The sequence below is a fragment of the Grammomys surdaster genome, unplaced genomic scaffold (assembly GCF_004785775.1).
Source record: "Grammomys surdaster isolate TR1022 unplaced genomic scaffold, NIH_TR_1.0 362, whole genome shotgun sequence".
NCBI classification, from domain to species: domain Eukaryota; kingdom Metazoa; phylum Chordata; class Mammalia; order Rodentia; family Muridae; genus Grammomys; species Grammomys surdaster.
In genome coordinates, this window is record NW_021604781.1 from 1,765,771 (window position 1) to 1,787,825 (window position 22,055).

At 45.7% G+C, this 22,055-nt stretch overlaps 1 protein-coding gene across 4 annotated transcripts in view; it reads left to right on the plus strand.

The window, feature by feature from the left end:
* Positions 1 to 22,055, plus strand: part of Mtus2 (microtubule associated scaffold protein 2) — a 353,199-nt gene that overhangs the window by 247,965 nt on the left and 83,179 nt on the right. For all 4 annotated transcript variants that reach the window (XM_028779761.1, XM_028779762.1, XM_028779763.1 and 1 more), the window contains one exon: positions 1,394 to 1,555. In XM_028779761.1, coding sequence (XP_028635594.1) covers positions 1,394 to 1,555 — 162 coding nt within the window. The remainder of the gene's footprint in view (positions 1 to 1,393; positions 1,556 to 22,055) is intronic.

Here is a 22,055-nt window from a genome sequence, read left to right on the forward strand (position 1 = left end):
CCAGTCCCCCCCCCCCCCGTCATTCTCAATTGCTATAACTCTCTTCATAGCATTTGCATTATAATATTAGTATGTAGGTGTTACCAAAATTCTGGACAACCTGAAAGTACTTGGAGCTTCTGTGGGGTCTATGTAAACACCACACATGTACATAAGGAACTTGATCTCATCTGTGGTCCTGGTTTTATATCCACAAGGCTTCTGGAAACCATGGACTGTGGTTCTGGGTTCCCCTTCTCCTCTTGGGTGTCAGGATACTGTCGTTACAGTGGCTTGGAGAGGACGGAACAAAGTCAGGAATGGACGGGGTCCAAGTTCTGCTTCTTAGGAAGTCATATGCTACGGATCACTAGGCCAAGAGGGGTGAAACGGACTCTGGGAGGAAGGGTCCACAAAACTCTGACCATCCGGGAATGCCAGAATAGTGTTACAGCTCTCTGAAAAGGAGTAAAGCAGTGTGCGTGGTCGGCGCCAGTGTTGGGGGCTGCGCTCTGATGTGAGCCTCTGCAAGCAGCAGGAGCCTGACCAGGCAGATGGGTCCAAAGGTCCTGCAGTGAGTGTTTCCGGGGAGAGAGCCTTCCCCAAGTGTTACCGCTCAGTAAAAACAGCCGGTCGCAGATGGTCCTTGTGTGTTCTTTATTCCATGTGCATGGGGGGTATATGAACACTGGGGAGTGGGATGGGATTTGTAGGTGAAGCCATTCTATTGGCTGAGGCTAATATGCTGGTGATGCTCTCTTTGTATGGGGAAGAATTCCGATGCCAGGCTACAGGCTAAGTGACGGGCTACCTGTGACCTCCTGACTGGGGGTCTCTGGGTGACCTCCTGATTGGGGGTCTCTGGGTTATGTGCTCTACAGCAGATGTGGAAACAGGGAAGGAGTACCACTCCTGGAGGTCTCAGGGTGAGATTTAAGTCTTAAGTTTTAGGATTTCCAGGGTTTGAACATGTTCCACCTCGCCAGGTCCATGCCAGTTCCTCTGGTGGCACGGTCTACATGCCCCACAATGGATGACTGTGTTTTTATTCTCAATTCTCCCCAGTTACCCACAAAAAGAACATTGGTTCCCCCCCAACCCCATCAGCTACCCAACTGATCCTTAAAACAGCATACAGTTATACATACATGTAAGCAAATGTGTGCACTCACATGTGAGTACAGGTTGTGTCACTCGCCTCCTTGTAAAGGGTCTAAATGACAGACTCGTTAGGTCCTTGACTAGAGAAGGTCTTTCCACATCTATTTCCAGGTGACTGCCTTTCAGAGTCACACATTGAAAGGCATGTTCTAACACAGACGGCAGCCTTAGGATTGGCTGGGAACCCTGAATGGCAAGAGGGCCCATCCATTTTTCATGACATTGTAATTAACACTCTGTCTGCCTCCCACAGGCTCAACCTTTGGGAATGAAGAGCAGCCGCCTCCGAAGCAGGCTCTGCCTTCTAAGGACACGCCCAAGGGAGCTGGCCGGGCGGTCCCTGCGTCTTCCTCCAATGCAACAACACCTCGCAGGAGTTTACTTCCAGCACCAAAATCCACCTCCACGCCTGCTGGTAAGACCTTCTGCCTTCCAGGAGCCCCACAGTGGAGCAGCCTTTGTGCATAAAAAATGAAGTCTTTGAAAGTCCCCGTGTACTTAGAGAGGATGAGAGACAAGTTTTAAATGGCATTTAAAGTCAATACTAATATAACTGTTTTCACGATGCTTCAACATATTTATGTGTTTAAATGGCCACAAATACCCCTCCTCCACCTGTCTGGAAACCCTTTGAATGACAGCCTTTTGATTCAGAAAGCAAGAACCAAGCTATCATTTTAAGAAGACTGGCATTTGGCCTTTGCTCAGAATCCTTTGAAGGGCTTTGGGGCAAGCTCATCCTGGGCCTCAGAACTCAGAACTTAATACCCCAGCAATGGCTCCAGAGCCACTGTTGTACCTACAATTAACTCCACTTAAGCAGCTCTGACAACCCATGCTCGCATACACAACAGCTCTCCATGCCCACACGTGTGCAGAGATTCGTGTGCAGACAATGCCCAGGTAGCCCAAGTTTGGCGTCATCTTGCTTTCTCTCCCACATCCCACACAAGGAACTCGTTCACCTCCAGCAGGGTCTGTGGATATGGTTCTTAGTTTTCTGTTGTCTGCACTGTGAAAGATGGAGTAGATGCTGAACCTAGATCCACTGTAGAAGGCTCATTCAGATCAGTATTTTTTCCTTCATATTTTCCCTCGTCATTATAGCCACGTATCTATCACTGTATGTACATAGTTCTTTAAGAGGGTGGTGTTACAAGCTGAGTGACCTAGTTGGTGTTCGCTGTTGTTGTTGTCAATATGTCACAAGCTAGAGTCATCCGTGAAGAAGAATGACAATTGAGAAAATGCCCTCACCAGATCCCCCGTAGGGAAGTCTTGGGACAATCTCCTGATTGATGATTGACGTGAGAGGATCGGGCCCATTTTGGGAAATGAGGTCCTGGGCCTGTGGTCCTGAGTTGTGTAAGAAAGCAGCCAGAACAAGTCACGGGGTGCAGGGGAGGGGCTTCCCCAGTGGAAGGTCGTAGCTGACAGAGCGCCCACAGAGGACATAAGGAGTCAGCCAGGGGAGGGAGGAGTCAGCCAGGGGAGGGAGGAATCAGCCAGGGGAGGGAGGAGTCAGCCAGGGGAGGGAGGAGTCAGCCAGGGGAGGGAAGAGTCAGCCAGGGGAGGGAGGAGTCAGTCAGGGGAGGGAGGAGCCAGCCAGGGGAGGGAGGAGTCAACCAGGGGAGGGAGGAGTCAGCCAGGGGAGGGAGGAGTCAGTCAGGGGAGGGAGGAGTCAGTCAGGTGATGGCAGTCAGGGGAATCTCGAAGCTCTGACTGAGTAGCAACCAGGTGCTTCTTTGTTTATAAAAGTTTCTCAAAACAAAGACAGACTAGTAATTACCCAAGAAGCACAGATCATATATTTAATTTTTCATTACATGTCCGGGATTACAAGTTCAGTCACAATTAGAAAATACAAGCAGGACAGATTGTATTTTTATCATCAGCCCTATAACTTCAATTTAAAGACTCTAAAGAATGTCTCCTCCAAAGCAAAATATTTATTATTATATGACAGCCTGCTTTTAGGCTGGCAGTGTTTGCAGTTTGAAAGCAATCCAGACAAACAGAAAAATATCTCAGCCGGTCTTTTTATGAATAGCAAATACTTATACCTAACTTCTTTTACTATGTGTTCCATCTTCTACACAATAAAAAGGGGAAAGTTTTATTAGTTAATCTATCTCAATCTCTATCCAGAGGTGTACCCTATATGACCCCCATCATTAAATTATATTTGCAGAAAGCTCTAAGCATATTTATAGGGAGGCCTTGAATCTGTAACCTTTTCTCCTGGCTAGTCAGGGTTTGGCACTTGTCTGTTTACGCTGCATCAATTGCACTGCTTGAGTTTGCTCAAGGACAGAGACCCCAAGCAGGTTCCTGGAGGAATGGCCTCATCTAGCTCTGTGCTTACCGGTGCTTAATGATCTCCAGGGCATTAAGGAAGACTTCCAAACAGTGGCCAGATAAAGTTAAGTTTAGGATTTTCTTTAAAAGACTCAGACATAATTTTCTCAGCAAAGACATAAAATGAATCATAATGCAGAAAGTCCCCAGGAACGCGGCACACAGGGACCAAAGCCCAAAAGTGAGAGACAGAAAGACAGCAGTCGCAGCATTCGGCTCAGCTTTTCTGGAACTGTGCCTGGCAGTTGTGCTGGCTTTCTGACTCTCGCCCCTTCCAGTGGATATGGCTGTGCCAACAGGGACTGAGCTGGGACTCAGCATCCTCTGTGGCCTCTGCTTCAGTTTCTGCCTCCACGCTGCTGCCTTGAGTCCCTGTCCTGACCCCTCTTCATGATGAGAAGCTTACAAGCTGTAAGATGAAAGAAAGCCCTCCCTCCCGAGTTCCTTTTGTCATGATGTTTTATCACAGCAATAAAAAGCAAACTATGACACTGTGTATCTCTTTATCTGAATACTGAAAGTTCAAAACACCGCAAAAGCTGAAGTTATTTGAACGTGAATATCGTGGCACACACCTGCCCTCACCTAAGAGGTCACTAAAATCTATTGTGAAAAATTACCTCAGGGCTACATGCATTCGGTTTGTGTCATGTATATGTGAACTTTGTGTTTAGACTTTGGCATCATCTCCCATTATATGTCACTGTTTGCTCAGCTTTCTCAAAGTCCAACCCCTTTTAAACATTTGGTCCACTGGATGGGAGTCAAGTGTTATGTCAAAGTCGTTTTAATTTGTATCTCCCTGAGTGTTCCTAGATGAAGCCATGCGCTCTGTGCTACAGCAGCGCCTCCTGGTTCCCTTTGATGAGATTTAAGTGTTGTAGAAATTATTTAATCTCAATTGGAGGCTTCTATCCTGCCTTTGATTGTCCAGTTCTTGGATAAAAGACACACAGCTTTCATTATTATAATAAGCCTTAATCAGCACTAGAGCTGGACAGATATCTACCCTCTATGCTAATAGCATCTATTTCCCCATTAATAACCCTAAATTCTAAACTGCCATGTTCTGTCTGAGCAGCTCTTGACTCCAGTTGGCCAACCTTCATGGCTGTGCTTATATGACTCACCTAACCCAAAGCATCTGTCTTCCTTCTCTCCTCCTGCTCCCTGTCCTCATGGGTCTCCTCCAACTCCAAGCCCAAGAACCCTAAGCCCCCCCTATCTTAATTCTGCCCAGCTATATGCTGGGCAAGGTCACATGGTTGTCATAGACCCAGTTGCTGGGTCTGCATGCAGATGCTTTAATCCTTGGGTGTAACCAGGCATTGGGGACCAATATTTAGCATTACAATATATAGCATTACAATATATAGCAATATATATACAATATATAACATTTAAGTTGTATTTTTTGGGTGAACATAAGGTATGTGTTAATTACAATGTGTAGTATGGCACCGTGACTGGTTCATTGCAGGTACTTAACATCTGTTAGTAAATGATCGGATGAATCAGTGAAAAGATGCACACTGTATGGAATTCAAATCATTCCTCCCACTGTCTTCAAAGCTTAGCCTTACTTGAACTAGAAGGCAATAGAACATAGACAAGCCTATGGTGGCTGTTGTAGTTATACAATGGCTGTGAGCCACCACAGGGGTGCTCAGAATTGAACCTGAGTCTTCGGGAAGAGCAGCTGGTACTCTTTAATGCCTGAGTCAACTGTCCTGCTCCCAGCTTATGGCTGTTGCATCAACCCTATAGAGCAAGACTTCTCAAACTTCTCTGCACCATAGCTGTCACCATGCTTAGAAAGATGCAACCACTAGGCCCTGGCGCCAGAATCCATGCTTTAGTAGCTTTGGCATGGGGCCCAAGAATTTGCATTCTTCTGGGCTCAACTTTTGTAAATTACTTCTAATAGAAAGAGAGGCAGGGATGTGTACAGGGAAGTCCTTAGAAAAGCAAGTGGAAATGGGTTTTGACCATAAGAAAGGGTGATCCACTCCAGTTGTAAGGAAAAAAAGACTACAGCTTTGTTCACCAGAAAGTTATGAATAAGTAAAGCAATAATAGTGATCTCAGATTGTGTGAAAGTATATTTACTATTTAAAGTAGACAGGAATGAGGTAGGGAGGTAGCTCAGATGGTGAGTTGTTTGCCATATATGCATGACAACCTGCGTTTGATCCCTGGAAACTATCTAAAAAAAAAAAAGACAAACAGCAACAACCAAAAAACAAACAAACAAACAAACAAACAAACAAAAACTAGGCATGGTGATGCATGCTTGAAATCCCAGCACCAAGGAGGACAAGGGGGGCAGTTTTGGTGGCCAGCCAGTCTACCCTAATGTGTGAGTTCAGGGCCAAGGAGAGATACCATCTCAAATAGAAGGTGGATTGCATCCTGAAGAAAGATAGCTGGTGTTGACCTCTAGGCTCCATACACACACACACACACACACACACACACACACACTGGGAGTCTCGGAATAAATATGTGGGTTCCAGGCTTATGTGGACCCCAGGACAATGGAGTAGGATAAGTTCATGGACAGATGTGTAGACAAGGTGATTGCTTTAGCAGATGCAAAGTTAGATGAAGTGGGATATTTCAGCTGTTGAAAGAAGGGAAAAGCAGGGAACATATTTATGAAAACTTTATTTATTTTTGAGTATTTCTGGTAATTAGGAGATCTTAAGAGCCATTTCTTTCCCTCTGCGTACAGCCTGTTCCCTCTCTGAGCTAACATGCCTTCCCTTCAGGTCTTAACACTGTGTGACCTCTTCATGGACTTTCCCATTAATATTTCTTGTCACCCAGGTTATTATCTAAGGATTACTATGCCTACCATCTCTCTGACTCTTCTTTCACTAACTAACCTGGAACTCACTACATGGACTAGGCAGGACTTGAACTCATGAAGATCTGACCTCTCAAGAGCTGGAGTTAAAAGTCATGCCATGCCCAGACATGCCTGGTTTTCTTTATCCCACATCCTTTGCCACCAACAGGGAGGCCAGACTACCCCAGGCTACTAAGGAATAGCCATTGAACGAGGGAGCATCCTCACTCCTTGCTGAGTCCTCTCCCGGAGGACTCTGGGACAAGCCTAGAAGTTACTGAGACTTCTAATGAGGGCTCAGCAAGGGCACCACCTCCTCAGTCTGCACAGGGGACATCCCCTGCCCTTCCCCATAGTTCAGGGTCCACAGGAGCCCAGGAGCCTTTCCAGCTCTTTAGCAAGGAGAGGGACTGTGCTTTTTATAAACCAATAAAAACAAATAAACAAACAAAGGAAGAAACAAACAAAACAGAGGCCTGCAAGGCATGTGACACCTATCCCTCTATAGTCCCTTCTCCACAACTGGTGACTGTGCCAGTCTTGGTCTGTGAGTCCCCTGTCCTCCTCCAGAGTCAGCAGCAAATGGCAGCTCCAGCCACAAAACACCTAGGGGATCGTTAGGAGCCACGTCCGCCATTGCAAGATGGCGCCGGTTTCCTGCTTCCTGGTTCTTCTTGCGAGCCTTGCTTGAATGTGCGCCTGTGCAAGACGCGAAAACCAGTATGCTAATTTGGCGACATCATAAGAGCCAATGAGTGTGTGGCACGTCTCCTAAAGCTCTATATAAGCCACAAGCTTTTGGGGCTTGGGGTCCCTCGCCTCACTACCATCTAAGAGAGCTGTAACACTACCATCTAAGAGAGCTGTAACACTAAAAGAGCTGTAACAATAAAACTGCTGTCAGAAGAATCCTGAGCATGGCGTTCTCCTTTTCGGCGAGGCGGCGCCCCGCAGGGGATAATTCGCAAGGATTGACCACATCTACTCAGAAATATGCTTGAATGGGGCTGCGGAGCTCTGTGGGTCATTTTAAAGAGACATGATTGTTTTTAAAGATTTACTTTTCCTTTATGTAGGGTGTACTGCCAGCATGTATGTCTGTGTACCATAGACATGTGTATCCATATGTACCACATGTATGCATGTGTGTCACACACAAGGCCCACAGAGGCCAGAAGAAGACACTGGATCCTCTGGAACTGGAGATCATTGTGAGCTGCAGTGGATGCTGGGAACTGAACCCGTGGCCTTTGTGAGTGTAATGTGGATGCTGGAAACTGAACCTGTGTCTTCTGTGAGAGTAACAAACACTCATAGCTGCTGACCCCTTTTGGCCTCTCTCTTGTCCTGAGACAGAACATTTTTCCCCCAGCAGTCGGTGCCTGTACTCAAGGGGCCAAGGCAGAAAGATCTTAAATTCTAGTCCAGTCAGGGCTACTTAGGGAGATCCTGTCTCAAAGGACAAAACAACCAAACAAAAATAAGACATGTTGTAGACATTCTCTCACCGTTGATTCAAGAGATGGGCTGGGTGCCATAAACATCACCCAGACCTCACTAGTGTGCATGAGCCTGAGGACCCACTACACTCAAGTGTGTAGACCCCCGACTGTGGCCCTTGGGGACCTTACACATTGCCTACTGCCTGTCATTTCTAGCCACAAAACTGAGAGCACGGTATTTCCAGCCATCGGCCTCTCTACCTGTTCATTTTCCCTGGCTGCGTGAGACAATAGCTTTCGCCAGGTTGAGGCAAGCTCCATGGTGCTGCCTTGTGAGGCTAAGGTGGGGCGGGGCCGCGCATGAGCAGTGGCCTTGCTCACACAGCCGCTCAACTGGGACTAGGAGGAGCTCTTGCTATACATTACAGAAAAGGAGAGTGAGAAATGCAGATGAGCAGTCAAAATAAGGTATGGGTTAGAAAAAAAAAATCTCAAGTGTGGTTTAAATATATTCATGACTTGCCTTTCTGAGTCTGGTAGACCTTTGCAAATTTCACACTGACTATAGATAAAAGAGTTGCAATGTGGAATTTTTCACTTGGCACTCAGTGGCGTGGCTCTGCATGTCTAAGTGAATTAAAGCCAAGTTTCCCGCTTGTTCTGTTGTCACACTGATTGAGCCACAAAAGGGCAGGCCTGCAGATTGGTCAGGTCCCAGACAAGTGCGTGGTGTGGGCTATGAAGCTGGCCTAAGTTCTCAGATTGTGTGAATCCTTAAGTGTTCTAACTCCTCTTCTAGGGGACGTCTCCTCTTCTCCCTCCTACTCCCTGACTTCTCCTTCTCCTTTTCCTCCTTGTCTTCTCTTCTTTCTCCCCCTCTTCCTCTTCCTCCTCTTCTTTCTCTTTCCCCTCTCGTCCATCCTCTGGCTTCTCTTCTTCCTCTCCCTTATTTTCTTGTCTTTCTTTTTTCCTTTGTTTTACAGAATGCAGGTCACCACACTGAGCCTTTTCATGGTCTTCTCACTGGGTCACATGCCATCTCTGGCAACGTTTCTGAACTTGACAGGGCCAAGCTGGTGGTGGCTGAGCTTTCAGCCTCGGTATCACCTGCTTAATGCCTGTGCCGGCAACAGCACCGACCTTCTGAGTGCTTGGCTGTATCCTCCAACTGGATTTCTAATGGGAGGGTTTCATGAGTGATACTTCATTCCTGGCTCATTCTTTTGACAAGCACTTGCTGTATCCATGGTTTAGATGCAAGGAGAGTTAGAACAGTCCTTCCCTTTAGGAACTCACAGTAAGGTACAAGGATTTATGACTTAATAATTAGGGTGAAAGCAAGAGGCCCCTAATCTTATATCTGGATTCTAGTTAATTCTAGCAAGCCAAAAAGTCACGGGGAGGTGGAGGTGAGGCAAAATGGCTTGCCCTTTATTGATGATTTATTTAACCATTTGTGTGTGTGTGTGTGTGTGTGTTGCTTATTCAATCACTAATCATCAGTTGGCTGCTTTCTAAGTCCTGAAATGATCCAGCATAGTCTGCAGGCAGGGACAGTGTGACCCAGGCAGGCAAGGACACTATGGCACGAGCATTGGGCTATACATTCCAGGAGCAAAAAGAGAAAAATGAAGACACCAGACTCAGTGCTTCCTGACTGCAAAGCAAAATGAAAAGCAAACTGAGGAGCAGCCGACACTTCATCAAAAGAGAAGTCTGACTCCCTGACACAAACGTTGAAAATCAAAATTTCGAGAATTAACAACTACAGCAAAGACTGGCAAGGTTCTACACATAGAACCATCCTCTGAAGCTCCCTCTAGTAATATTCCATAGGGCTAGAGAGATAGTTCAGTGGATAAAGATGCTTACTGTCATGCCTGGCAACCTGGGTTTGAGCCCCAGAACCCATGTGGTAGAAGGAGAAAACCAAGGTCTGCAAGTCACCTGGTGACCCCTCACACATGTTCTGTTGCCCAGACTGTAATGCAGGGTCCCTCATGTCTCAGGAGTTTAGCCTGGGTTTTCTGATATATCTTTATCTCAAAATCTTCAGGAGAAGCTTTGTATTGTTCACAGGTCAAATACAAAATCTCTCTCTGGTGCATTGAACCATATAATTTTACAGAAATAGCCAGAGTTACCCATTGACTTGATAACAGGGTCATAACAGTCTTGTAAATAGGAAAGTGTTTTCAGTTGGAAATATTGATCTGAATATAGATTACTCTGTGGCCAGCGTGCCTCTGATTCTGTCAGATTCATGTGACAGAGCATAAAAACTAACTCTTTCCATGATAAGCTGTAGAAGATTCCCTCTGGTTATATAGAAAATGCCTTATCATTTAAGTTTCTTTCTGCCCAAGAAAAATATTCTCTAGGAGTCATAAGGCTATCAGTCTACAGATTGTAAACTCCGTGTGCCATAAAAAATGACTTTTGCCTCTTTGGAAGCATATTGAATTAAAATTCACACATAGAAGAATTTCTGGGCACACTGCAATTTTCAAAATGCTTGTAGCTGATCAGAATCATCCGTGTGTGTGTGGGGGGGTCTCCTTTCTCCCCAGGTAGCTGGCCACCAGCCCATCAGGATAAAAGGAACAAGGTAGACAGACAGGGTTTCAGATGGCCCGAGTATGAACAGTAATAATGACACACTGGACCAGCCTCGAGGAGACAGACCCACAGAATCTGGAGTGATTCAAGTGTTATATACTTTTGGCTTTAGAGGGTAGGAATAGCCAGGGTTGGCAAGTCATTGTCTGAAGGCTAAAGTACCGGTGCCTCATTAGCATGGGAAGGCATTCCAGGGATCTCAGGTGCTAGGTGAATGGGTTCTTATCAGGAGGAAGGAAGCTGAACCAGTGATGTAACCAAGGCTACCTGACATTCCACAGGGAGAGGTGTTTGGATGGTTTGAACTCCCCAGACATGTCAGAGAAGGAGAAGCTCTGCTCATAAAGGGAATCCCCCATTTTTTGAAAAGCAAAACCATGACAACAGCAGACTTTGACCTTAATTAGCAGGGCAACATGTGTGTTTGCAAAGGTTGATGCCCAGGAAGATGCTGCCACTGTCTGTCCCTGCTTCCTCCTCTTTGCTCATACACTGCTTGACCTTCCTGACCACGTAGTGAAGAATGGGAAAGTGCTGGAAAGAAAGGCGGAACTTTAGATAGAAAAAAAAAGAGGAGACAGACAATAGACCAATGCCTGCTGCTGGATTGCTCATTGAGGGAGATACAGGACTGTTCTCAACAGCCACACAGGATTCCCTGATGTCCCATGCTTAACTCCAAGAGCAAGTTCACCTCTGATGATGAGGAAAGAATCAGTGTTCACAATGTGGTCATTTTTACTGGCTCAGGAGTGTTCATGAACATCCCAGAAGGACTGAAAGGTGACGAGGGTTCAGGATAGAGGCAGCATCCACCGTTCCGTGCTGGTGCTGCTATTATTGCTTGGTGTCGAGTAGCCCTCCTGAGGCTAAGTTTGAATTGCTATCACTGGCAACTGATTTGTCATTGTGAAGCTAACGGGAGGGCCAGCAGTCGTGTGGGGAACAGAGCAGGTTGTGGGAGAGCGGACGTGTTCAGAAAGAATGTTTATAGGAGTAAAATGAAGGCAATAAACACGAGAGTCTCTTGTGTGGCGTGAGGTCAATGAGCTAGGAAGATGGGATTCGGATGATGCATGCTGTGTCTGGTAAGGGGAGCTGCCCACGTCCTTAAGGGAGCCAGTGAGGGCTGTTCCAGAGCCAGAGGAAAAGTCAAGGACCCCTGTAGATCAGAAGCATGGCATTCTCTAGGACATCCCAGAAGAGCGACTGTTGGATGTGTGCATAGGCATCCACTTCATCCACGGTCAGACTCCGAGAGCCTTCACAGAGTTAAGGCTGTCTTGGCTACCTGTGGAGATCTTGATGAATGAGATAGGACAACCCCTGTCCCTGTGTGTGGCACAAGGTGTCTTTTTTTTTTTTAATCAAATTGTAATTTTTACTTATTCACACAGGGGTTATAAATACAAAGAGGCAGGATGTGGGGAAGGGGATGACACTGGAGCGTAGGTTTTCAGGGGGAGTACAGATATCTTTCAGAACAGGGTATCGGCAGGGTGAAGGTTCAGGGGACAGGTCACTATGACTCTGCCTATGACTCACTTGTCCTTATCTAAGTTGGTATTGTCTGCCAAGGCTACCTATTTACAAGGTCTATGACTACTCAGGCTGGTAAATTTCCAGAAAAGCTGCCTGTTTACAATAGCTTATAGCCATCTGTTTCAATGTTTATCCACAGAGACCCAAGACTTGGTGTTAGTATACATGTATGACAGGCCTATTGCTGATTTTAGGCCTATGGCTGATTTTAGGCCTTCAGTGTATAAGCAGGGCTGCTCCTGACATCTCCACCCTTCTCTAAGTACAGAAGGGCTGTGGCGATTCTAATCTTGGGAAGGCGGGGATAGAGGCCTGACCTCCAGTATTTGAAGGGGACCTTGTAGTGGCTCCGGTCCCCCTGTCGTTGTCCAGTGAGGCATGAAGGCCATACCCATCCGGATGTCTTTTTCCTGAAGAAGGGATATTTTTGACATCAACCCCTATACAGTCAGGCTTGTCCCTCAGGGAACCCAGATAGATATTTTTATCTTTTATTGATATTCCACAAGGTGTCTCTTAATTACACACATGTTTTATTACATCTATGCTAAGTGCTGTGAAGGAGAAATGAATGTTCCAGAAGGGCTGTGGTGAAGCGCCATGGCTCTGTGAGAAAGAAGTGAGGGAGAAGCAGCCAGACGCTTAAGAGGAGTTGCCAGGCATTGGTGATGTGAGGAACAAACCTGTGTCCCCTTAAAAACTCAATCTAGGGTTACTAGCAATCAGATGCCTTGCTAATTTGAACACACACACACACACACACACACACACACACACTTCTAACCCTCTACATAAGGAACTTGGAAGCTATAAAATGCTCAAAACACAAACAGCATAACAGAGACTCTGGTGGATTTACCCTCTCTTGTCAGTTTGCTGTGTTAAGGTGCTATCTGGCAATAATAATTCAAATGCCACAGGGTGACGGGAGAAATGAGAAGAGACTGTCTCTTTCCTCTGCTATCCCTGTCCAACACTTCCATTGAAACCTCTGCAAAACATATTTGATAACTGAGAAACTTTATAGGACACTCCATCAATGCCAGGCTCTACACAACACTGGCCTACCTTGATCGAAAGCCATGAAAAGGCTGGTATAGAACTAGCCTTGTATATGTAGACATTCTTGGAAAGCTGGGCCCTAACATCCCAATTCTTACTTGAGAGCTTGTAGGCAGATTGTATCTAAAGGTTACAAACATTTGCTGTGCCTGTCAGCCCTACAGAAGTGTGGGAGGAGTCCAGCAGAAATTCATGCAAATGACCTTGTGAATTCCATGGTGAGTTTCAAGGGTCATACCCGTCAAACGTGCTGAAATCTGTCTATGGTACTATGTGTACGTTGCTATGTAAATTGATGCCACGGTGTCTCCCCGCCCCTTTATTTGGGGGAGTGGCGATCTTTTAATTGTGTATCATTGTTTTAAAATGTTCAGTTCCTTTCCAGGCTTATATGATCCTGGCTGTTACATTGATCCCATCTTAAATTCTAACCGTGGGTTTGGGAGTAGAGACAATAGTCTTTAAGGGGTGAAGAGAAAAGCTTACTTTGTCTGGCCTCAGTGGGAAAAGATGTGCCTAATTCTGTAGAGACTTGATGTCCCAGAGTGGGGGAATATAGATAGGTACACTCTCTCAAAGGCAAAGAGAAGGGGGGAGTGGGGAGGAACTCTGAGAGGGGAGACTGGGTGGGGGCAACGTTTGGGATGTAAATAAATAAAATAATTAAAAAAGAAAGAAGGAAGGAAAGAAAGAACAGAAGAAAGGAAGAAAGACAAATGCCAGTTAACCATCTGACAAGATAGATGGAACAGAATAATATATTTCCCAGGCCGGGCATAGTCTTTGTATGCTGTATCTTTCATCAGTCACTCAGCCAGAAGAGGTGCTGGGAGCTGTTCTTGGCCCCACACTTGGCCAATCGGTGATGAGTCCTCCAGCCAGCCTGGCTAAGGCAGAGAACACGACAGTCGAAACCCCTACCCCTCTGCAGGAAGCTTCCATACCTGGTCCTGTTATTCCCTTCAGCATCCGCTCTTCCCTATGATACAGATCCACACTCTGTAGTCAGAAAGCCTATCCCCTGCCACTGCCTTCTGCCCTGCCGTCTCCTTTTTCCAAACATCTACCTTCTCCTCTGATACCCGCTGTCTTAGTGAGGGTTTCCGTTGTTATGAAGAGACACCATGACCAAGGCAACTCTTATAAGGACACCATTTAACTGGGGCTGGCTTACAGTTTCAGAGGTTCAGTCCATTATCCTCATGGCAGGAAGCATGGCAGTGTCCAGACAGACATGGCACTGGAGAACGATGAAAAATCCTACATCTGAAGGCATCCAGGATGAGTGTCTTCCTCCCGGGGGCGGAGCTTGAGCACTAGAAGTCCTCAAAACCCACCCCCACAGTGATGCACTACCTCTATTTCAACAAGGCAGCACCCTCACTTCCCATGGGTCAAGCATATTCAAACCACCACGCCTGCCTTTCCCCCTTCATGCTGCCTTCTTGTACCCTCAGCTGCTTTGGTAAGCTAAGCCACGCTGTATCTCTGTGACTTCTTTCCTGCTGCTCAGTCCATCTTTACTCCTTTCTCTTAGGTTTTGTTTCCCACCCATTAGCTACCCAGCCGACACCCATTCCACACACCCACTTACTGACCATGTAACTATGGTGGTCTAGGCACTTGGCCATCTTGATGACTACCAACAAGAACATGAGCATGATGTCATGCCAGACTTCACCTAAGGGCTCTTGCCACGCAATGTGACAAAGCTCTGCTTTCCCTGTACTTATAGATGGAGGATCTGGCTTTCTCCACAGAAGAGCAGCTCGGCAGCTGATCATCATTTGGGGTGAAGTCTGTCCTTGCCCAAAGACTCTCCTCTTTCTAATATACCACATTTATTTATCTATTAAAAAGCTGGCTGGTTACATAAGGTGATTCTAACTTAAGATTCCCAAGTAGGACATTAATATGTATTTTCATGAGATCGATTACAATTTACTGGGTTTTCTGAAGTGGTTACTGCAGAAGATGCCACTTGAGGAGAGTGTGAATTAGAATTGTTCTTGTGTCCCATGGGACCTTGAAATACACATACAAGATGATAGATATATACAAATACAATGCTCCAGCCTGAGAGTGTCTCTAACTATTGATCTGTCAACATATGACGGTGGAGACAGAGAGAGAATGAGGGTGAACTGTCTCCTTAGCCCATATATGCTCCTTCAAGTAACAAACAGAGCCACATCAGCATTAATAGGCGAGGCTGACATTGTCGTTCCTTGATAAGTGGGTTGGAGTGAGCTTGTAAATTGCCCAAAGTAACCAAGCCAGAAGATTACAAGCTTGGATTTGAGTGCAAAGCTTGTACCCAGAGCCCTATACTTGGAGCTGACACAGGGTGGAGCTGACATCAGTGACCTGTGTCACGCTTGAGAAGTTACCCAGCAAAGCATGAGCCAGCAGGCAGCTACTCTACACACATTCCAAGACCATTTTTCTTTTTAATTGCATGCGCCTTTTGGCTTTGAAAAGGCCTCTCCGACTGTATATCTAATTCCACATGAATATTGGAAAGGGTGGAGCAAAATTACTGGTGAGCCTTGGTGAACAGCTGTTTCCTACCATGTAGAATGTACATGGCAGGAGAATTAGAAATGAGCTTTGAAATTAGAACCAGATTCCCGTCATGGTTACCAATAGTAGTTCTGTCCTTAACTTGGTGACTTAACATCCCTACCCTTGCCTTAGAAAGAAGAGACTAACACAGGCCTCACTTAGTTGTGATTGGGTACACCAGGCTAGCTTAGTATCTACAAGCCACTGTTCTGTGTTAGTCACATTTGGCCTGCTATTTTTTAAAAAAGAAAATGCCAGAATGGGTGGTATACAGACAGCAGGCAATACAATTCCTCAAGCCCTTCCCTTCTTAATACCATCATATTGGAGGGAACTGGTGAGGAGCAGGCAGAAGGCAGGTTCTAAAAGCACCAGTGATAAGGCTGAGAAGACGGTCGGGAGAGTTAAGTGCTTGCCTTGTGAGGCCTTCAGTTTGATCTTCAGAACATAAGAAATTCAGCCACAGTCATCAAGTTAAGGACAAAGCTATTATATGCATTGTATGCATATATTTCCAGCACTGAGGAGGCAGACACAGGCAGATTTCTGCATGTCACTACCCACCCCCTGGTCTAATTGGCCATCTCTAAGTCCCAATGAGAGACTCTGTTTGAAAAGACAAAAGGAATGAATGGATCCTGTGAAATAATGCCATCTGAGATGGTCCTCTGGCCTTTGCATGTATGCATGTACACTCCTGACTTCTGTGTGCATGCATGTACTCTTTCTGGCCTCTGTATGCATCCATGTACTCTCCCTGGCCTCTGTATGCATGCATGTATACTCCCATGCGTACACCTGCATACACATGGATTGGTAAACATATGCATGAATAAAAGTATTGGCAATAACTATCTTATATTATTAAAAATTGCCATTTTGGTGTAAGGTAATTGCTGGCAAGATGCTCAGTACATAGAGTGCACAATCTCAGGCCTACAGGGTCACTGTATAAATTGTTGACATTTGTCAACTTAACACACCTGTGTAGAAGGACCCTCAAATGAGGAATTGCCTCCATCAGACTGGCTCTTGGACATGTCTGGGGGGCATTTTCATGATTGCTAATTAGTAGAGGAGGGCCCACCCTAGCATGGGTGGCATAGTCCCTAGGCAGGAAGACCTAGGATGCATAAGAAAAGTAGCTGTGCAAGCCAGACAAGCCAGCCAGCATTCCTCAGTGTTCTCCAGTTCCGTTCCTGTCCCCAGGTTCCTGCCTTGAGCTCCTGACTTGGCTTCCCTTGATGATACACTGTGACCCGCAAGCCAAATAAACCCTTTTGTCCCCAAGTTGTCTTTGATCATAGTGTTTATCACTTCAAACTAGGACAGCGTGGGAAATTCATACATGTGTACCTGAGATACATACACGTCTTTCCAAAGCAACGTTGCTCAGAATTGCTAAGAACCATTAGTGGAAACAACTTGAACTTCAGAGGATAGAACAAATGCAGACAGTGGGATACACGCCTACAGTGGGCAGCTCTGTGGCAGTGGAGGTGAACCATGGCCACAGGATACAACATGACGGAAAGTCAGTCACAGGATGCTTTGTGAAAGTTGCTAGGCTCTACAGTGTGGCTTCACTGGTCCAGCCTCCATAAGCTCTGAGTATTGTGTACGAAAGCAATAAAACTATGGGAGAAAGCCACACATGGTAACTAAAACCATCTTGCCCTAGTGGGAAGAAGGAGACAGCGGAGCCAAGCCCAACTGCCCTGGCACGTGGGCAGCCACTCCTCTACCTGGCTGGGAGCTCTGTGGGTTTGGGCTTTTAATTCACAGTATCATGGTGTTTTAAATCAATATAGATCCATATGGGAGATCTTCCATAGTGCTGTCCAGTGGGCTCCTTGTGGTTATGCCTGGAGAGATTATAATGAAAAAGAAGATAAGGTATATTTTTCCCTAGTCTTCTCTGGCCTAGGATGTTTTAGGAGAAAGGCAGGGGTTCATTTAAATATGTGTATACTTTTTGGGTGGCTGAGGTTTGATCTGTAATCTTAGCCGGTTAATTCAGTTTAAATCAAAAGCATCAGGGGACAAAAAAAAAACCCATGTAGACTCTGTTTTCATTTGCCATTATCACATTTGTCAGTAGTCATGGTTTTCTGTTTATTAAAAGGTACAGTATAGAACAATTACTAATTTTTAAAAACAGCCTTAGGCTGGATTTTCATGGAGGAGATTGATATGTTGAAAGGAAACACAGGAAGGGCTATTTGTTTTGGTCCAGTGACCTTAGACATCTTCAGGGGCCATGAAGGCTGGATGCAAAAACTGGCCATCCCGTCCTCTCCAGCGCCTTCTCCATCTTTGACTGTGGACCTCTGCATGCACACACACATTCACTCTCTGGCTCAGGCTTCCTTCCTGGATAGTCTTCCCTCCTTGCAGCCCAGCTCAAGCATTGCCTCCTCTGATGAAGCTCCCCCTGGCTCTGCCCTTTCCCAGAGAGAAGTCTTCACCACTCTCCGGCCTGATACTTGCTGTGTTATGTTGCCATTGCTGATGCATCTATCTCATGGATGCCTCCCTTTGTCTCTTTACTTGAGAAGCTGATGTCACCTCAAGTGTACTGGAACCATCTGATGAAGCATGTGACAGAGGAGTGACATGCTGGGGATCCTGTGAAGTGTAGAAACTAGACAGCCATTATAGTAAAGTCTCAGAAAATCACCATGGGCATCCGTAACTCACTCTAATGTGGGCCATGAAGGGACTCTTCTCATGCAGAGGGAAACTGTTTGCCCCCTCCCCAAAGCATTTATTTCATTATGCTCTGGAATTCATTTGAAAGCTAAAATACCAAGTAAAACAAGAACAAGGCAGAAAACAAACAACAACAACAATAAAAAACAAAAAACAAAAACAAAAAAAAAACAAGGGATAATTTGGGCTTGCCTCACTAAAATCTGCCCCAATGAATAAAGGTATTTGTATTGGTGTCAAAAAATGGTTATATGTATTGGTGTCAAAAATGAATACTTTTCCCACCACTGCTAACATACTGAAGTTTTCTCAGCCTTACTAGATCAGGTAATATGTGAAATCCCCAGGAGAGCTGATATGTTTTCTTCCCACAAACCTGTGCACTTCAGAGCTTTGCTCGTTTGGTTTGAGAGAAAATAGGCTTCTATTGATGTGATAAAGCTCCTTGACTGTTAGTGTTTCTATAGCTGTAGAGAAACACCTTGACCAAAAAGCAAGCTGGAGAAGAAAGGGTTTATTTGGCTTACACCGCCATATTGCTGTTCATCATGGAAGGAACTCAAGCAGGGCTGGAACCCAGAGGGAGGAGCTGATGCAGAGGCCATGGAGGGTTGCTGTCTACCGGACTGTTCACCAGGGCTTGCTTAGCCTCCATTTTTTTTTTTTATAAAATCTAGGACTACAAGCTCAGGGATGGCCACACCCACAATGTGCTAGACCCTCCCCCATTGAGCACAAATTAAGAAAATGCCTTACAGAAGAATCTTATGGAGACATTTTCTCAATTGAAGCTCCTTCCTTCCTAAGGACTCTAGCTTGTGTCAAGTTGACATAAAACCAACCAGAACAATGGCCAGAAGCAACTCAAAGAGGAAAGGCTTATTATACCTGCAGGTCACACTCCATCACTGAGGGGAGTCAGGGCAGGCAGGAACTCCAGGCAGGAACTGAAGCAGAGGCCATAGATGGATGCTTCTTACTGGCTTGCTCCCCATGGCTTGCTCAGCTTCCTTTCTTATAGCACTGCTGGCCACCTGTTCGAGGGTGGCCTTGCTCATATGGGTCATCAAAACAAAACAAAAACCAAACAAACAAACACCCCAACCCCACCAACACCCCACCAACACCCCCCACCCCCCCGCCCCCGCACCACAGGCAAATGTAATGGAGGCATTTTCTCAGCATGGGGTCCCACTTCCCAGTGACTCTAGAGTGCATCAAGTTGACAAAAGACTAACTAGCACAAGAGGTCTTCAAATGCCCAGAATTCACTCATCTCGGGGTTGGTTTTGTTTTCCACAGAGAAAAAGAAGCATGATTATTTAGCATAGATAACCAACTCCTTTTATTTACAGATATTTAGTGAGTAGGTGACTCATGTGGAGTGCACATCTTAATGGGACCTCTGGGTGGGTAAACAACATCCTCAACTGTCATGCAATGTGGGAGAGGACTGGAGGCTGGTGGCAGAATCTGGAGCCCACCCCTACCCCACCCCCACTCTCCCACCCTACCCCACCACCTATGCCGAGTCTGAGGCAGGTTCAGTGAGAGACAAAGCAGGCAGGGGAGGTTACTGCAAAGAGTGGCTGCTCTGGTCTGAGTGTGGAAACTACAGTGAATGGGAGGATGAGGTGTGGACGGGCTGGAGAGAGAGAGAAAACGTGTATTTCACCAGACATGTTGTTCCACTGAGTGTGAAGAAACGAGAAAAGAGAAGAAAAAGACAGAATGGTTGTCTCCAGTGTAAGCAAAGGGGCTTAAGCTGGAGGCGTGGGAGGGAGAAGGCTGAAGTGACAGAGTTTAACTGAGGCTGGATTGGGTGTGACTGAGCACATGGAGGCTGTCCAAAGTAAGACATCACACACAAATAGAACTCAAATAGGACAGCCACAAGCTGAGAAACCAGAGGGAAAGAACCCAGCGTTATCAAAGAACATATCAAGAAAAGGCTTCAGAACCGTAGGATGCAGGGTAACAGGATCTACCAGGTCTCTCGCATAGTAGATAAAAAAGGCAACCAGGTAGTCTAGGGTGAGAATAAGAGGTAATAAGAGTTTTTCAAGAAAGTAAAGCAGATCACCCACAAAAGGCTGAGATTTATCACAATATTAGGCTCGTCATTAGCAACCCAGGAACCCAAAGAGAAATCCCTTTGCATCTTGGAATGAGGTGCTCACCACATTAAAATTTTGAATTAAAGTGAGCATTTGATTGGAAGGAATTTTGAGCAGTGGAAAATTTAAAGAGAAAAAAATGATTGGTATTCTGACAAAGTAAAGAAACTGGCCACAAAGTCACTAAAGTTGGCCACAATAGAGGAAGTCACTAAAGAAGCTGGCCACGAAACAGAGGGCCACAGGAATCTAGAAAGCATGAGCCTCACATAGGAAGAAGTAAAAGCTTGGGCTACTGGGAGGGCCAGGCTGTACCAGTAAGGTCTACCCTTAGGAGCCAGCCTCTGCTAGCTGAGTTCTTGTCTCCTAACAATGACACAGGTCCCCCAAACAGTGCTGAAGACCTGGGAGCCTCCAGGAGCCACTTTACACTCAGTCCACAGCACAGCAGGAATGTGAACCCTTCCACCCTGTGCTGAGAGGGGCCGAGGGTGGGGGGCAGTTGGAGGAGTTGTTACTGAGGTAACAGGAAACAGAGGCTTGAGGGGGGGAGAAATGAGCAGACAGTGAGGACAGCTAGGCAGGCCAGGCAGACTTAAGACAGGTTGAACCTCAGCCCAGAGAATTCTGGGATCACACTGCCAGGCCTTCTTGTCATTCCATGCAACACACAGACTATTGCATACGGTGGGTCGACCTCTCTCGCTTTACTATTGCCTTGAAATGGAAATAATGCATAGTCATCAAAAAATAAATAGTCAAGCTACTCAATCATACTGCTTAGAATTTAGCACGACTAAGTCTCTAGAAACCTAATACAGGTGCTATTTTGTGTGATGACATGAGACAATGCCTTGAATTCTATTCAACAGCTAACATTTTTATTTATTGTGGATGTCTTTCCATGTCAGTATAATATTTTTAACGACAGCATAGTACTTACTCCACGGCTTGACTGTGTGTGTGTGTGTGTGTGTGTGTGTGTGTGTGTGTGATGATTTAGGTCTTCAATGTGAATTTTGTTGATATTCACATATCTGTTGTAAATGACGTCCTGTCTTTGAGCACGTATTTTTCATGCCTGGAGAAGTGCTCTATAGTGAGTTTTGCAGAAGTGGAATTTCAAAGTCAAAGTTATCTGCATTTAAGGTTTCCAGCTGGGGCTACAGCCAGTGCTCCAGGAGACAGGGATGGGAAACTCAATTCAGGCTAAATAAATATTCATGAGTACCTTGCCTGGAAAGCAGGAAACAAGTTTGGTGACTTTTGGAGACACCTAATGTTTCCCTGCTTAGTTTCCCAGAGTCCTGGTCTCTTTCCCTATTTGTTATCTAACACAAAGTCAGAGGGCAGGAAGAGACTCTGGAGATTAGCATAGTTGTCTGTAATACCTGGAGAACTGAATAGTGGCTGGGGTTTCAAGGTCTCCGAGGCAGAGCCGCCTGAAGCCCTGAGATGTCTCAGTAGAACTTCAGTGTACATGCGAACACATAGAAACCCTCGGTAATGTTCTCAAGACGTCAGAGCTGGAAAGAGGGTGTGGATGTATTTAAACATGTAAAAACCTCAAACTATAGGCAGTAAAAGATGGTAATACGACATTTGAAGGGGGAGATCAGCAAAATTTCAATATGAGGAAAGGGATGC